The sequence below is a fragment of the Suricata suricatta genome, chromosome 3 (assembly GCF_006229205.1).
Source record: "Suricata suricatta isolate VVHF042 chromosome 3, meerkat_22Aug2017_6uvM2_HiC, whole genome shotgun sequence".
Lineage (NCBI taxonomy): Eukaryota > Metazoa > Chordata > Mammalia > Carnivora > Herpestidae > Suricata > Suricata suricatta.
In genome coordinates this window covers 144,100,548-144,115,659 of record NC_043702.1, presented here as the reverse complement: position 1 = coordinate 144,115,659, position 15,112 = coordinate 144,100,548, and the positions used below count along the sequence as shown (strand labels likewise).

At 34.1% G+C, this 15,112-nt stretch overlaps 1 protein-coding gene across 5 annotated transcripts in view; it reads left to right on the top strand.

The window, feature by feature from the left end:
* Positions 1-15,112, top strand: part of DENND1B (DENN domain containing 1B) — a 252,763-nt gene that overhangs the window by 195,693 nt on the left and 41,958 nt on the right. For all 5 annotated transcript variants that reach the window (XM_029935406.1, XM_029935401.1, XM_029935402.1 and 2 more), the window contains one exon: positions 13,480-13,570. In XM_029935406.1, coding sequence (XP_029791266.1) covers positions 13,480-13,570 — 91 coding nt within the window. The remainder of the gene's footprint in view (positions 1-13,479; positions 13,571-15,112) is intronic.

Here is a 15,112-nt window from a genome sequence, read left to right as displayed (position 1 = left end):
ATTTACCCTTACATCGTTTCTGTTCCCTTAGAGTTTTTGTTCATACCTCAGTTATAGTATTTAGTCTATGTTACTGTAATTTCCTCTTACTGTGTTTTCCTTCACCTCTCTAAAGCTTTCCCTGATTTTCCTCCAGCTCACTAGGTCTACACTCCTTTCTCTATGCCTGTGTTATTCTGAAAACATTTTATTTGTTTATTCACTTTAACGGTTAAGTACTTAGCATCTGGCTTTTTGTTGGTACTTCTACTCCAAGCACTTGAGATTCAGAGCTGTGTAACTGCCCTCATGGAGTTGTGATTTCCAGTGAAGGGAATGGGTTACAACAAGTAAATAAGAAAAATGTCAGCAAGTGGTAAGTTCAGAGGGTATGAGATGGTGATTGAATGCCTAGTTTTAGACCAGAGGAACGAAAAAGGCTTTACTGAAAAGGTGATAGTTAAGATATTTCTAAGAAGGGAATTAGTTTTGAGAATATCAAAAGAGAAACATCATTTTGCATAGAGGAATTTGCTATTGCAAAGATCCCAAGGAGGGAAAGAACTTGGCATTTCTTAGGATCAGAATTAAATCAACTGTGGGTAAGAAAGAAAGTTGTATTAGATTAGGTTAGAAGAGCAGAAAGGGGACCGAGATCTTAGAGGACTTTGAAGCATGAATTAACAATATATTCTGAATGAAGCAATATGCTCTTGGAAAGCTTTCGCTGGGGTTTCACTGGATCTGATTTGAATTTTATAAAGATTGCCCAGATTGCGCTGTAATGGATTCAAGGAGAGAGAGGTGGGTCTCTAAATGAGTCTATTGCAGTTGTTGAGGAGAGAAGTGATGGTGGACCGGATGAGGAAGGTAGTAGAAAAGAATCAAAACAGAGCAGGTTTGGTTATGTTTGGGAGGTAGAGTTGCCAGTTCTTGCTGATGGGCTAAAAAGAGTAGAGGGAATTGCAAAATCAAAGGTAATACCCATATGTATACTTTTTATATTAATACTACTAATAATTCTCTTTTTAGTTTATGTATCAGTTTTCTGTATAGATTACAAGCTACTCCAGCACTAAGACCGTATGTAACTCAATCTTGTGTGTGTAATTTCTTGCATAAGATCTTGTTAATGTTGGTGCTACATAAAAATTAGTAAAATTTCTCTGTACAGTGTTTCATACTGATATTTACTAAAATATTTACATACTACAGTGATTAACATCCATAAATTATATATAAGGACTCTAAGATTAGGGAAGTGGATTTCTGTTTCATGAAAGTAAACTTTTCATTATGACCAAAAAATACAGTAACAAGAGTATATTTAATATATAAATAATAACATTAGGGTAAAAATCCTCAATCTCAATCTACTTCTCATGAAATCACTATTTCATTTTGTAAATATGTCACCAATTCCATCAAATTTTCTCTATATAAGAACATATTTTTGTGGGTATAAGGAAGTTTTCATGCCATTTCATTAAGAGGATGCTTATCAGAAAATTAAATTAAAATTCATTTTAAAAGTTTTTGATGGACCTTGCAACTATTGGGTCCAACACATCTTTTGTTGTGAGGGAATACCTGAAAATTTATGATTAAATAAAAAAAATCCTTTGCAGTTTGGGATGGATGGGAGAGGGGGTTCATGCTCAACTAATCTTGAGAAGTACTGTGAATATGTACTATTATGATACATAAGGAAAATTCAATGACTATGATATAGCTTGATGTTTATTTTTCTAAAAACATTTGCAAAGATTGATATGTAGATTATAGTCTCAGAATATGAGGCAAAATGAGATGAGATTTAAAGAGCTGAATTGGGACCATGAAAATAACTTTCTGGTATACTCAGTACTTGATTTCAGATCCTAATTTATAACACACATTTCAAAATTCATTGTGTCATAATTCTAAAAATTTAAATTGGAAATTTATCATGTAATGTCAAAACACTAGATGGTAATGTAGTTATTTGTTAAGTACTATTTGAAAGTCCACTTGCCATGTGATGGTTAGTGTTTTCATGTTTATTATAGATTTTTAAATAATTGATGCATTTCTCTAAGGTATTATTGTACACAGAAAAATTGTAACTTTATGATGGAGAAACCCAGCAGAAGCCACCTTAACCGAATGATCCAGGTTAACATCACCAGCAGTAGTAACATAAATTGACATTACAAACTCCCTGATGAGATTCACTGAGGATACAATCACTCCTGTGGTATCCTTGCCAAAATACATAACCTCCATCTAATGATAAGAGTACATCAGACAAGCCCACATTGAGGGACATTCTACAGTATGATTGGGCAGTAGTCTCCAAAAGTGTCTAAATCACAAAAGGCAAAGGAAGATGGATGAACTACAAATGGAAAAGACTGGATTAGATCCTGGACCAAAACCAAAACAATAGTAGAAAAACCAGCATAATCTGAAAATAGTCTATTATTTAGTAGAATTGTAACCACTGTAACTGTAATAATTTCTTGCTTTTGATAAATGTACCATGGTTATGTAAGATGCTATCATTAGGGGAAGTTGGATGAAGTTTATGTGGGAATCTCCATTCTGTTTTTGCATTCCTGTAAATCTAAAATTATCTCAAAATAAAAATTTAAACAGATTCTTAAAAAATAAACAGAAGGACACTCACATTAAGCTATCTTAATGTCTTCTTAACAGAGTCTCTTTCTTGCCACTGTTATTATCCTTTGTGTGTGGCTTATCCTGAGAAGATAGTTTTTGCTACAGATATAATGAAAAGAATCCTTGCTCTATTCTTCTTTAATGTACTTTCTTGTGTATTTATTTCTGTATTTGTAATATACTTTCTATTTTCCCTCCTTTTTCTCTAGGCTATTTCGTCAGTGTCCTTTAGAGTTAGTTGTCTTCTATCTTCTAAACATTGTCGTCCCCTCTTTATCCTTAGACCCCTCAGATATCTCGCTGGGGGTTCTTCTGTAAGACCACAACTGCATTAATTACCTATACTTGATCAGTCCTCATCTTTATCATAGACCCACATAAATGTAAATGCATGTGTGTATTTGCATGCTATATATCTTCATATATACACACACACACACACACACACCCCCCCATACATACACATACATCACCCATATACATACATGCCTCTCTACATGTACACACATACTGGACCCTCCTGCATTCTTTTGGGAACTAGTGCTGCCTGGTGCCTAAACCAGAGAATGAGGAGTCTTCTTACCCCATGTGTTTTCTGCTGACCTTTCTTGCTTCCCATTTCCAGTTGTTTCCTATGTTACATTGACTCATCTTTCTAAATATTACTTAGATTATCTATTTTATTCTCTCTAATTTCAATGTCAGTGACTTATGTTGGGTAACTGGTTTTAACCCCCTATGAGCTATCCTCCATTCTATATTAACAGTGTTCTTTCTGAAAAGCAACTCTTGTATTTTTCCTATTATATTTGGGGTGAAGTTCAAACCCCTAGCCTGGCACACAAAATTTTTCTTCTTATGGCTTCTATCTCTTTTTTCTGGAATACTTCTCCGGAGGCCTTTTTACAGCCATTCTGAATGATATACTGTTAGTCTCTGAAAACGGTTTCATGTCTTCATGAACAGCCCACATTGAGGGGCTCTCTACAATATGATTGAGCAGCACTCTCTAAAAGTGTCTAGATCACCAGAGGTAAGGAAACACTGAGGAGTTAGAAATGGAAAAGACTGGATTGGAGCCTGGGATAAAACAAGATATTAGAAAAACCAGTGTAACCTGAATACAGTCTGTAGATTACTTAATAGTACTATATCTATGTTAATTTCTTACTCTTGATGAATGTACCAAAAAATAACTTGGATTGTAATAGACGCTTAACAAATAAAGAGTAAAGGACAGCAATTATGAAGAAATAAAGATAACATTTGTTGAAACTAATTTATGAAGTTGGATTGTAATCTAGGTTAATTTATTTGGCTCTTAAGTTGTAAGCTCTGTAAAGACAGGGATCATTTTTTAAGTGTTTCTATCCTAATATTTAATACATGATAGACATTTAATATTGTCAAATAAATAAAAACTGTTGAGTGACTCCTTATTATGAGGAATATGCATAAGAATGTCAACAATTTTGATGGAAGAGCTTATAGAAGTAATTATAATGTAGTAACCTAGGGATAATACAAAACTTGTAGGAGTCAAGTGTTACTGTCAAGTAACTGTCAAGTTACTGTCAAGTGTTATTGAGTGGTGTCTATGATTTAAACTTGGAGTCACATAATGGTGTAGGATGTAGAAGTGAAAATTCAGTGACATCCAGCTTACTCTGTATATTTTGTGTTGTGGTCCACTTTCTCTGACTTATAAGGTATTGAATAAAAGGAGTGAGTCAAGGGGCACCTGGGTGGGTCAGTTGGTGGGTCTGACTTAGGCTCAGGTCATGATCTCATGGTCCATGAGTTAAAGCCCCATGTCAGGCTCTGTGCTGATAGCTGAGAACCTGGAGCCTACCTCAAATTCTGCATCTTCCTCTCTCTCTGCCTCTGTCTCTCTCTCAAAAATAAATAAACATTAAAAACAATTTTTTTTAAAAAAGGAGTGAGTCAAAAGCCATATGTCTTCCTTTTATGTTAACTAGAGATTTTGGAAGCTTTTAATGTAAGTAATAGAATTCTATGAATTTCTACATTTTCCTATTCATCTTTTTTTAAAGGAAGTATGGTAGGTACTTATGTATGGTATGTAATCTATAGCTAATATCAACATATGTATTACTACACTAAAGATGCAGTAGGTTTTGGAGTATTTGGAAACATTTGATGTATGAATTGTTGGGTGACGGTAATTGTATGATGCACTTATTTCATAACATGAAAAAATAACAAAACAATGTGGCATAGGAAAGATATGGAGACTTACTGGCAGGAGGAAGGAATGCACAAGGGGAGATAGCTTATCAGGACAAGGTAAGATACATATATACCTTTACATCCTTTGCTAACTTATTTCAATTAGTATTTTATTTTGTTTATTTATTACATTTTATTTGTTTTTGAGAGACAAAGAGAGACAGAGCATGAACAGGGGAGAGGCAGAGAGAAAAAAGGACACAGAATCCGAAGCAGGCTTCAGGCTCTGAGCTAGTAGTTAGCACAGAGCCCAACGTGGGGCTCGAACCCATGAACCATGAGATCATGACCTGAGCCGAAGTCAGACGCTCAACCAAGTGAGCCCCCCCAGGCACTCGTCAATTAGTATTTTAAACAGTGTTTGTCTGTTGGGGGTCTCAAATGATCAGCATCAGATTTCCACTAAATCTCACCTTCAAAATTTCTGATTCAGGATGCCTGGATTAAAACCCAGGAATCTGTGTTATTAATGAAATTCCATAACAATGTACACATTAAAGTTTTGGAAACATTCATATAAATATTCTTTATTCTCTCAGGTCACCATATAATTTGAGTGTCTACTATATTTGAGGTCGTGCTCTGGGTGCTGGGATATATCAGAGAACAAAGAAAAATAGAATATCTGACTTTGTGAATCTTTTATTTTTAGTAGGAAGGGAACAGATAATAGATAAACTATGTAGAATGTTCAAAGATGATTAAGTACTATGGAAAAGTAAATAAACAGGAAGTGTGACACTACTGGGGGTGAGGATGGAATCTAAAACAGTGTAGTCAGTGTAGATTTTCATGGAGTATTTGACATTTGAGCAAGTTCCTGTAAGGTGGTCAAAGATCGAAGCAAGAGGGAAAGATTTGGAAGGCTCTTGCTGTAATGTTGCTGGGAAGCGATGGCATTTAGGAACTGGCTTGTGGAAGATAACAGCTGAGGTCAGATTATGGATCCATTTTGAACCAGTCTCAAAGGTTTAATATGAAATGTGAGAAAGAAGAGTGTCAGGTGTTTCCATGATTTCTTTTCTAAGGAACAGGTAGGATGCAGCTGTCATTCTTTTGAAATGGGGAAGATTATGGGCAGGAAAGATTTTGGTGAGAAGAATGAGTTCAGTTTTGGCCATGTTAAGCTTGAGATGTCTGTTAGACGTGCAGCTAGGATATTGGTTAGCAAATGGATAAATGATGCAGAGGAGAAAATTAGACTGGAAATAGAAATTTGGGAGTCTTCAGCATGGAGAGAATTTAAAGTCAGTAGACTGGAGACCACGTGAAATTATCAAAGGAGTGGCTATAAAGAGAAATGGCAAGAGGCCCATGGACTCGAAAATACCAGAAGGCAATGTTGAAGGAGGCAAGAGTGAGTGACTAGTGAGGTAGGAGAGAATTCAAAATAGTAGGGTATCTTCGTGGCCAAGTAGAGAAAGAATACCAAAGAAGAAGGGATCAACACTGTCAAAGTCTTGTGACAAGTTAATTAGAATAAAGCCCTAGAATTGACCAGTGAATTTAATAGTGTGGAGATCTGATGACCTCAGCAAGAGCAAGTTTGCTGAAGTGGCTAGGCAGAAATTGTGGTTGAAGTATGGGAGAAGTGAAGGTAAAAATACTGACAGCTAGAGACGTAAATGGGGTCCAGAGGAACACGTGTGTGGAGCCCGGCAGGATGATCTGGTAGCGAAAGAAAGATATATTCAGGAAAAAGGAAAAATTGTTAGTGGAGTTGTTCTTTGTGAAGAGCACAGTTACTTCAAGCATGAGAGAAGAGAAGGCAGAGGCAAAGGAAGAGGACAAGGTGAAGGGACTGGGCCAATGTGCGGCTTGAAGCTTGCAGAATTTCTCTTTCAATGGCTTCAGTTTTGTTTTTTGTTCGTTTGTTTTCCTTAAGTGTAATTAGGAAGCAAGTTCCTCAGCTGAGAGGTAATGGAAGACACGGTTGGATATTTAAGGAGGGAGAAAATACGAAGTAGGAGAGTGAATGGACCACAGAAAAAATCGAATTGTTTGGCATCATTCAGACCACACTGGAAATGGCAGATTATGACTTTAAAGTGAGAGTGGTCATCGTGGTTATCTGGATTTTCTCTCAACGCCCAGAGCTTCCTACAGGCCTAGTGACTACACGTGTGCTCCTGCACCAGGACACTATCTATGCTGGTGGCTCCCTTTTCCTGTGAACTAGGCGGCCTACTCCCTCACTGCTTTCAAGTCTTGACTCCAATGCCATCTTCATCATGATATCTGCCCTGACCGCACTGTTTAAAATTGGAAGTTCCTTGCCCCAAACTCCCCGGCCTTTCTTATGCAATTCTACTCATTATCCAACACTCCTCACCTTCTAACACACTGATAAGTTATTTCATTTTTTATTTCATCCTTTCACTCCCCTTCTCCCCCACTAAATAGGTAAGCATCACCTGTTATTGAATTATAATTGACATACAATACTATATTAGTTTCAGGTGTACAAGATAGAGAGTCGATATTTTTATACATTATGAAATGATCATGATAGGTTTGTCCCCATCTGTTCCCATACAGAGTTATTATAATATTATTGACTATATTCTCTATGTGGTACTTTATATTCTCGTGACTTATTTATTTGGTAACTGGAAGTTTGTATTTAATACCTCTACCTATTTCACCCATGCTCCCACTGCCTTTTCCTCTGGCAGCCACCAGTTCGTTCTCTGTATCCATAAGTCTGTTTCTGTTTTGTTGTGTTTTGTTTTGTTCATTTGTTTTGCTTTTTTAGATTTTGCATATAAGAGAAATCATAGAACTTGTCTTTCTCTAACTTATTTCACTTAGCACAGTACCCTCTAGGCATATCCATATTGTGAAAAATAGCCAGATTTCATATATTTTTATGGCTGAGTAGTATTCCATTGTATATATACACAGCACACCTTCTTTATCCATTCATCTATCAATGGACACTTGGGTCACTTTCATACCTTGGCAATTATAAGTAATCTGCAGTGAAAATAGGGGTACATATATCTTTTTGAATTAGTATTTTCATTTCCTTTGAATAAATAACCCAAAAATATTTCTTTGAATAAATATCCAGAATTGCTGGATGGTGTGGTAGTTCTGTTAATTATATTGAGGAACCTCCACACTTTTAGTGGCTGTGTCAATTTATATTCCCACCAACAGAGCATGAGGGTTTTTTTTTAACCCACATCCTCAACAACACTTATTTCTAATTTTTTTGATAATAGCCATTTGACAGTTTTGAAATGGTATCTCGTTGCTTTGATTTGCATTTCCCTGATGATTCATAATATTGAGCATCTTTTCATATGCCTATTGTCCATCTATATGTCTTCTTTGGGAAAATGTGTATTCAGGTCCTTTGCCTATTTTTTTAAAGTTTTTGGTTGTTTGGTTTTTTTGTTTTTGTAGTTATTGAGTTGTATGAGATCTTTATATAATTGCGATATCAATCTTTTATCTGTTAATATCATTTGCTAATATCTTCTTCCATTCCATAGGTTATCTTTTCATTTTGTTGATGGTTTCCTTCATGGTACAAAAGCTTCTTGGTTTGACATAGTCCCATTTGTTATTTTTGCTTCTATTGTCCTTGCCTGAAGAGACATATATATAGGTCTATCTCAAGAAACCAGAAAAGTCTCAAACTACACGATCTAAGATTAAAGGAACTAGAAAAAGAACAAAACCCAAAGTTAGTAAAAAGAAGGAAATAATAAAGATCAGAGAGGAAATAAATGAAAATAAAGACTTTAAAAAAGCAATAGAAAAGATCGATCAAACCAAGACCCAGTTCTTTGAAAAGATAAATGAAATATAAACGTTTTAGTAGGCTCATCAAGAAAGAGAGAGCTCACGAGGGCTCTAGTTTTTGTCTATTTTTTCATGTCTGTATTTCAGGCATCTAGAAAAGTATGTGGCCCATAGTAAACGTTCAGTTATATTTATTGAATGATGGGATTAATTAATTCTTGGTCTGGGGGTCATGAAGTTTAACAGACTTAATTTTGCTGCAAATTATTTAACAGCTATTTGTTGATATATCCTGGAGGAAGTGTTGTTCCATTAATGTTGTTTTCAATTATCAGTTCTAATAATAAATTGCACTGAATGGACTTTTTATACTCTTCAAAGTGTTTTCCTGTTCATTATACCATGGTAGTGTAATTTAGTATTTTTACAATTTTATTTACCTAATATCTGAAATGGAATAAAAATAACAGTTTATTTCTGTTCCTTCGTGTACTTCACTCTCTTGGTTTAGCTCTAAACGGACCTACCTAGTCCTCATTTGTTGTCGCGGTTTGTGTTTATATATAGCTACTAACTGAATGCCTTGCATCTAGCAAGTGTCTATAAATATCTGTTGACTTAATTCATTGTAACACTTTAGTGTAGTTTTCACTAACCTGTCAAGGTTTACTGAGCATTTGTAAGAAGAAATATTTAAATTAGACTACTTATTCTTTTTTAGCCCAAAGCATTATACAGAAAGAGATTTTAAAGATCCGCTAGAAATTAATATATTGGAAGCGTAATTTTTTTACTGTATGTAAATGTTTTCTTGAAATTGCTAAAGATTTCTGACTCCTTAAAAATGTATTTTTCTCTAGCTCTCAAGCCTTTATCATACTGGTTATCTTATATTTGTGCCCAAGGAGAGTTTCTAAGTTAAGAAAAGTTTTGAAATATGTTAATTTTTCCTCCAGGCTGAAAAAGGAATTGGGGAGTATAGATCCGTTTACTGAGTTGCTCCAGCACCTTCTGCTGCTTTGTTTCAGTAACAAGGCTGTCATGTTAGCGCAAAGCCCAGCCCTCCATTCCCACTTCCCCAGCGTGGTAAAGAATCGCACCACTGACCCTCTCTCCCTGGAACAGTATTTTTTTATGAGCTCTTTTAAAAAGTCAAAATCTTTAAAAATCATATAAGAATCTTAAATTTAATTATTGTCATCCTCAGAGTGTTGATGGATTTATTGCAATTAAATATTAATAGAACATATGTCTAGACCACTAAAGGCGTTGAGACAACTGACTGATTACTAGCCATACCTTGTTTTGGATTTTTAGATTAAATGCCAGAAATGCACTGACTGGTGAAGATGTAAAGACCTGTGAAAAGCATACAATTTGTCTCATAGAGGAAAGACACATTCTCTACTGGCCATCTATTTAAGTTTATTCTGTGAATCTGATCAGAACATATTCTTTATATATATTTTTTTTTTTGTAAAGAAGTTTTACTGCTAAGTCTACTCTTTATATTTTGTTGCATTTTTAAAACATTTACTTTATATTGAGTTGTATTTTAAAAACAGATGTGGTGAATGTCCATTTTCATTTAACAATATTATTCACACACATCCATTTAAAACAATAGATGATATCCTTAAATTGACTTGGTTTCATATTAAGATGGTTATTTGAAGGTCAGAATGATTTGGAAAACCTTAGCAGTTACACTATCAAAAAGAGTAGCAGGAAGTAGTTTTGCTGGTTAAAACCTTTATCTTATAACCTGCCATGTTACTCTAAGATTGTGTCATAAGGCGGCACCTGGGTGATTCAGTCGGTTCATTGGTTTGGATTCTTGATTTTGGCTCAGGTCATAATCTGAGTTTGAGACCCGCATAGGGGCTCTCTGCTATCAGCATGGAGCCTGCTTCAGATCCTCTCTCTCTCTGTCTCTCTTTCTGTCTGTCTCTCTCTCAAAAAAAAAATTTTTAAATATGAATGTGTAATAAGGATTAATAAAATTCTGGAAATTATTGATGATTTGGAGGGAATATTACTACTGATCTTGATAATTATATATATCCTTATTTTTAATAAATTTTATCTATTTATAACATATAATAAAATTGTGGAATCCGTGCTGTGGAATTATGTCTATGATTTTGTTTGAGATTTCCAATTATGTTATTTACAATTTGGTGTGATTATTTAGCATTTTTAGTTCCAGGTTTTAATTTTACTTTTGGAATGAAAAGCAAAATATTAATATTTATGTACAAAGCATCATCTTAATGCAAACTCTTAAATTTCTTTAAAGATCTACTTGCAACCTAATGTTCTGTTTTTTCTGTAGCACGTTCGTTGTTATTAACAGTGTTACTTGTCACTACTTGCAATCCCAAACCAATTCTTCCAAAACTAACAATTACAAAGATACATGAGGTTTACTAAATTATGTGGGTGACTACATGCCAAGAGGGTCTACAGCACATTATTAAGTCATAGCTTTTGCAATAGATGTTTTTTTAGTTCATAATTATTTCTTTGCTAAAGTAGCTAAAAATGCTCTATTTTTTTTTTTTTTTACTTATTATGAAATCCTCTAGAGGTACTAGAATGGAGTGACCATTAACCAACTCCACGTGGGAAAAAAGAAAAAAGGTGTTATTGGCTATTGAATCAAAAATAATAAAAGGAATTAGAGAACTGTTACCTTCAGCATTTTTCTCCATTAATACCATTTCTCAGCTTATTCCTCAGGGTCTATATTAATGTGTACGTATATAGAATGTGTGTGTGTGTGTGCGCACAAAATCCATCTTTTATTTTAAAAACAAACATTTCCATGAAGTATCTGTGTAGATAAGTGTCTGATTGTCACTGACAGGATTGTTTGCAAAGTCAGTGATAACATGTGGCATTTTACCAAGTGATTAATTTTTATTGGCTCAATTCACTAGCTCAGTAACATAAAGTAGTTACTCATGTTCAAAAACGCATAATCAGTAAATAGTTTGGGGATTTATCTCTTTTTAGACGTTGAACTATTCCACTCCAACTAAAATGGATGGATTATTTCTAGTAAACACAAAAATGAAAACCTTTTAAAAAGTCTTGTAGTCTTAATCTTTTAAAGCAAATTAAGTCCTTTAAAAGGATGTCTTTGTGTCATTTGTCAGTAATGTATTACTTTAAATTTATCATTTTGCTTCACCTTATTTTTTTCACAATGATACTTAGTCCATCAAATTAGATCACTATAGTTTGATTTATAATGCTATGTTGAAATTCTGTGAAAGTCAAATTTTGCAAGCATTTTAAACCACTTTATCTTCAAATAACCATTTATTATATGTAGCAAAGATGCCTAGATTATGTTACCATCTTTTATCTTAAGATAGAATGAAATGCATGATTCTATATTTAGGAATTAGTTAACTTTAAAATCATGTAAGGTATAGGGCCTTTCACATTGTTTCAGCATATTTCAGTCTCTCAGTAGACATTCATTTCAAACTATGTGTTAAGCATTTTGCAAGATATTAAAGACACAACATGAGAAGGACAGTGATCTTGTACTCAGAAATCGATAGTGATTGAAAGGTGGTGGTGGTAGTGGGAAAAGTGGATTTTAGTATTTAACATTTATTCTGTGCCTGCGGTCTGGGCACTTCGTATTGTTTCATTTAACCCTCACAAAAGACCATATGGTATATATTATTATTACCATTTTATGGAAGGGAAACAGAGACTCAAAGACAGCAAGTTTCCCAAGTCATAAAGCTAGTAAGTGGCAGAGATGGGATATCAGCCTTTCATTCTCCAAACTCCGTGTTCATATTTATTTATACTGTTGGAAGCTTCTTGAATGCCAAGCATAATGAGGATACAAATGGGTAATCTGTGATACCAAGCCCTCAAAATTTTCAAATTTTTATGAAAGCAATATATACTCTAATAGAAAAAATCTATGACAATATATCCTTGTAGGCTATGTCTATTTAAACCCATCTTACCACCTTTTGGGTTAAAATTGTTATGTAGTAATATAAAAGTAGTTAAACCTCATTTTGAACTGGGTTCTGTTGACTCATTTGTGTCTTAATTTTGGTCTGTAAGAGATTTCTGTCCCAAAGTCTTAGAACTGGTGTAACTTACTGCTATTAAGTAGTTAAACCATTAAATGTTAAATCATTGCTTGGGGAAAACTGTATTGCCCTATAGAACTCAATTAGTTTTGTTCATTTAAATAGAAAATTATTTTGTTAAATAGAACAGTGTGTGAGAGTTTTTTGAAAGTCAAGTTACTTTATTTTAATTTGACTAAATTTAAAATTTCCAGGATAAAAAAATTAAAGCCAGGATTAATTCCAGCATAAAAATGAACATTTTGTATTAGTCTCCAAATTGTCAAGTCTACCCTTTAGATATCATTTAAATATTTCTTATGTTACCCTTTGTCTCTTATGCAAGGGAGTCTTAAAGATACTATACCTGCATTATGAATGGAGAAACCTCGAAGCATTTATAATATTTTTTTATAATCCAAGGAAGACATATTTCAGATTCCATAGATCAACAAAATAGAAAGTAACAAAATGTTAGTAAATAATACATTGTTTTTCTTGTTAATGAAGTTAGAGTCTGTGCTGTACATTTCTTATTTAACTAATTAGCTGTTATTTATTGAGCACCTGCTATTTCAACTACTTTTCTTGCCGTGTATATGTGTGTGTACATGTACATATATGTGTGTACTTTATATTTATGAGTGATATGAATATTTTGATAAAAGTAAAATTTAATTCTAGGAAGAAAATGAAAATTAACATATTTGAACCTTTTTAATTTCAGTTCATTGATGGTCGACTGGCAAAATTAAATGCAGGAAGGGGTTTCTCTGATGTATTTGAAGAGGAAATCACTTCAGGTGGCTTTTGTGGAGGTAAAGACTAGGTCCAGTACGATTATACATTTTCTGAATAGCAATTGCCTTGATTTTTTGCACTTGTACCTGACATAATCTGCTTCAGAAACAACTGTTTTCTCTTAAACGTATAATGTCTTAGATGCATTTTTTTTCATCCTATAAGAGCTGTGGTATTAACTTACTTTATTATTCAAGGTGTTAAGATGGTCTCATGAATTGGTAGCTGTTTGCTTGGATAATATCTTAATCGTAGAGGAAGTAAATGTCACAGAAATGCAGTTAGTTTATATCTTCCTTTAGTATTCTCTGCTAAAAACCCCACAGTGATGGCTACTACTAAGTAAGAATTAAAGAACTGACAATATAGTTGAAATATTCCATTGTAATATAATCTAAATCAAAAGATTTGAATACCACGCCTGATTTTACATCTTAAGTGAGTGTGTTGTTATAGAAGCCTTTTCCTTTTTTTTGCTTTGCAGAACACTGCAGCATGAGGAAAAGACTTTTCAGTTTGCCATCCCTTGTGCTTACACTTAGCACTGTAAAAAGTGCTCACTAACAAATGGAAGGCGTCGTATTATTTTGTATGTGTGAAACATACGTTAGGTGATATCTCATTTTTATTTAATATAACGAACCTTAATATAACTGAACAATTACATTGTTTGATTTGTAAGTATTCAAACAACGTTGTAATTACCTAGGCAGTTTATGACTTACGAACTGGTACTTTGTACATGATTGCTCCAGTATATAGTCCGGACTCTGGTAGAGAATTTTGCTGGAGTCCTTGAAATGTCATAGTCATTCTTTGGGCCAATATTTGTGCTAAGTGTTTACTACATGCCAGGTAGGCACTGTTCTAGATACAGGGTGAACCAAATAAACAAAAATCTCTGGTGTGTTCATTTTTAGCTGGTACAAGAGTGACTTTTTTCTACTTGGACGTTTAATTTGAAACAAAATGTCTTTAGTGTATGAGTGAATAGAGTTGCTAGAATTGAGAAGTGAAATGTGAAAAGACATAGTAAAGTAATAAGTACTCATCTATACATTCCCCAAATGTAATTTTATTCTTAAATAAGATTTATTTTTGCTCCTTAAAAGTATACAAAGCATTGAGATAACTTGGTCATTAAGAGAGGTCCAGAAGAACTGAACAGATGCATCATCATCTGGTATAAGTATAGCATTTAGCTTTGGGAAAAACTTAGTTTACTTGACTCAGCAAGTAAGCCAAGTGTGGAATCATTCAGCTCCTTGCTTTCCTCAGCTCATGGGGTAAAATTTTAGCTTCAATGGAACTTTTGTGTTAAAATAAGACTTTTTTACTTTTCAACTCAGACAAGCAAAATATTGTCAGCTCATGGACAAATTGCTTGAGGCATCTATTCAGTATTTATATAACTGCTGTCTCATTATTTTTATGACCCGTGGGGCTAGTATCTTCTATGGAATTGAAGATGACATCTTGTGACAGTAATGGGGTAGAACTACGACCGTTTTGTATAGTTAAATTCTGTAGTCTTAACCAGTGGTCCATATACCACTGTA